The following is a 3,530-nucleotide window of genomic DNA, read 5'->3' as shown; positions in this document are numbered from 1 at the left end:
ATACAAATTATAACATACAACTCTCTAAAATAATAAAAATTAACTAGTATTCTTTACAATCTACAATACAATTATTAATCAACGAAAAACACACGACTAAGTTCACAAATAGCTTTTTCAGTAGGGACTATTTTAGAACTTTTCTTGCTTACTATTATAAAGACTAATTTTGCATAGTAATCATTACTGATGTGCGTTTAAAAGAAAACTAAAGTAAATATTAACATGATGTAGAGAATCCTACAAAATTTACAAACTTGACATTAAAAATCATGTTTTAAACAAGGACGGTTTTAACTAAAACTTAATTTATTTTTGTATTTTATATTTATTTAATTTACATATATATAGTTAAGAAACACTTATGTCTGATTTATATTATATTATAATCATTTAGAGAATATTATACTAATAATTTTATCAGAACCTTTGTTCATTTGACAATTAGTTTGTTTTCATTGGTATAAAGCTTAGTTCATGGTTAATGACTAAAACCGTGTATTTTTTATGTTATTAGTAGAACATAATTACTGTACTTTTTATTATTAACATTTATTTATAATTGTAAACGTGTATGGCGTGATTCTTATTATCCTTCTAACCTTTGGTCGTGTATCTTTAATTCACAGATAAAAATAACTGGTTTTGCTCAGTCACTCGGAGGCATCATACAAAGAAGCCGACTTTGAGTGCTCCAGTTTGTGATTCGAATACTTACAAGTCAACATGAAGGGCATATTTTTGTTTTTGTTTTTCACGGTGTATTGTGGTGGTACATCTTTGAGGATTATGGTGTTTTCGCCAAAAGGCTTTCGAGTTTGCATAAACCGCGAGCCTGGTCTTTCTGCTTTCACGTTTTGGGCAAGAGTTAACAGGGAGATCGGAAATATTGATATAACGGACTACGATATTTACGGTCACGTATCAGGCAGTAATTGCAAAACAATGTGCGTCGCTAACAATGATGTGCAGATCCGTGAACAAGACACGTTAAATTATAAGTGGGAGATAGTTAAGAATATGGTCACGACGGTTAACAGTTCATCAGTGGTTATAGGAGGTGAGGCATCAAATATATATTTAATATTTTGCTAATATTGCTATTTTTAATAGCGAAAAATCAAATTGTGCTTGAATTTTTATTCATAAAAAAATCGGCTTCAGCTGCAGTGATATATATTGATTATAAATTATATTACATATGGTAATTTATATTTAATAATATAGATGTAACTGATTTCCAGACTTTTATTCTGGTAGTTAAATCTTACTTTTAGGTATTAATTTTGTATAATTGACTTACTCAGTTGGTACATATTTTCCCCAGTGTAACACATTACAATAAACAAATAAAATAATTTAGCAATTACACTAATTTACTGCACAATTTTACTTTGATAAGCATACTAAAAAATATAATATACATATGTATATTACACAAGTATATGTTAGTAATCTTTTATTCTCGGGTTGCAAAATAGTTTAACTTTAACTTCAATTAAAAATTTTGTCTTACAGCGCATTTTTTAGATATATTAGTTTTATATGGGATTTATCATAAAAAATGTTTTCAGGATTTTTCATTTCATTTTATTATACATAAAAAATACGAGATACAAATATACTATATATTTTAAAGTAATACTTTAAAAAATATTGTAGTTATAATAAATACAATATTTTGATAAATCATCTTAAGAATTATAATTAAAAAAAAAAAAATTATGTGTGTGAAAATTTATGATATTACACTAAATACTATCATTTACTTAAGATTGTAGATGCTTAATTTAAAAGGATCGAATTGTCATTTAATTGCGCAACAAATTATTAAAGAAAAGTTATCTTTAAATAATACATTACTCTGGCTCTATTTTTTTAAGTGATACAATGCAAATAAAAAAAACATGGGCGATAAAACTTGTGAAACAAGAAAATAAAAAACAAGATTGCAATTACTGTAATTTTGACGAATGCATTTCTACCTATAACAATCACTATCCCAGTCCTTTCTGGGCTTGCCCGATTACTGAAATAGAATATAGTTTAAGTGGTGGCAAGCAACAAAAAATCATTTATCTAGCTGGTTGTTGAAATTTACACTTTATTGCCTGCACGACAATTTTGTAGAATAAGTCTTACACCACGTAGTTTCATCTCATTATGATATTTTGCAGAAAACTTAGTTTCTTTGTATGTAATATGTTTTTAAATTCACAGGATTAAATATATTTATTTAAATTTCAGGTGATCATATGACACACGGCCAGAATCAATTTTGGAGCACTCACACTTTTTGTCATACTCAAAGACCAGCAACACATACCAATGCTTCAAATGTACCTCGACAACATAAAGGTTCAATATCAAACTCTAGAGAAGACACTATACAAAATTCGGGCCACGTAAGCGTTGTTTTAAATAAAGTCACATATGAATCTACACATTATACAATCCCATTAGATTCTGAAGCGAGAACTTATGACTGCGAAAGAAACAAAACTGAAATGATAAATGCGCTAACAGATCGTGTCAATGAAATCAGTGTCGAGAAGAGCGAATTAGCTAGTGCACTAAACGAGCAAAGATTTAACCATGATATGTATAGAGACCAATATAATCTTCTTGTGGAGCTATACGAATCTAGAGAAGGAAATAAAACGAACTGGTTATTGATGACCGGTGAAATTCCGAAAAGCAATCCAGCCAATCTGCTGAAGGAATTAATCAGAGGAAAGCTCAAGATATTTGATGACTACCATTTGACCAATAGTAAGCAAACATCGCGTGATAATTTTGAATTTGAAATGCCAAGCTACAAGATGAAAATGCTGGTTCTAACACGAGCGAAGATTTTGTTAAAAAAATTTAGGTATACTATTACGGATAAAGATTTACCGGAGTCGTTTGTGTTGGACCAACGAACGGTAAGTTAATAAAATTATATGATAAAATATTATAGGTACTGTAACATTATATATTAAGAAAAAATAAAATTTATTATAAGACTATATTTATTTTTAATGCTAATGTTCATAATATAAAATTATGTTGCATTTATATAATATGTAGTTACAATATTATTTAGTAGTATTTAACAAATGTCATTTATAAAGCATTATAATTCACATTCTATTTTTGAAATAGTTACATGTGAAATACTATATCAGTTTACTATACTATATTAAATACTATATCAGTTTTAAAGATTAAACATTAAATATTTTTTTTAAAAAAAGCATCAAGTTTAATTTTTTATTGCATTTTTTACCATCAAGTAATTAATATTAGAAAAAACATTAACTATTATACGTATATAAAAAATACTAAGACTCGGTCTTTTTTCTTATTATTTGTTTGTTATCTAAATTTAACCTTTGTTCATTTTATATTTAGTGCGTTATTACATTTAGTGACACACTTACGATATTTTGTATCTATTTCTAATGTTAAACGACATACACCATGTATAAACTATTTAGCATTTAAATGGCTTGTATATTTTAATGTCTTTGTATTGGATTATTCAA

The 3,530-nt window shown here is 27.3% G+C and overlaps 1 protein-coding gene across 1 annotated transcript; it reads left to right on the top strand.

The window, feature by feature from the left end:
• The first annotated feature begins 645 nt into the window (after positions 1-645).
• On the top strand, positions 646-2,996 carry LOC148227411 (uncharacterized). Its single transcript, XM_088202648.1, has 2 exons — positions 646-1,060; positions 2,248-2,996. Exons 1-2 carry the CDS (start codon positions 727-729, stop codon positions 2,934-2,936), a joined length of 1,023 nt encoding a protein of 340 aa, XP_088058774.1. The 5' UTR covers positions 646-726; the 3' UTR covers positions 2,937-2,996.
• The last annotated feature ends 534 nt before the right edge of the window (positions 2,997-3,530 follow it).

Source organism: Plectrocnemia conspersa, unplaced genomic scaffold (genome assembly GCF_051122295.1).
Source record: "Plectrocnemia conspersa isolate PC_06_02 unplaced genomic scaffold, ASM5112229v1 ptg000013l, whole genome shotgun sequence".
Classification (NCBI taxonomy): Eukaryota; Metazoa; Arthropoda; class Insecta; order Trichoptera; family Polycentropodidae; genus Plectrocnemia; species Plectrocnemia conspersa.
This window is presented reverse-complemented; position numbering and strand designations above follow the sequence as displayed.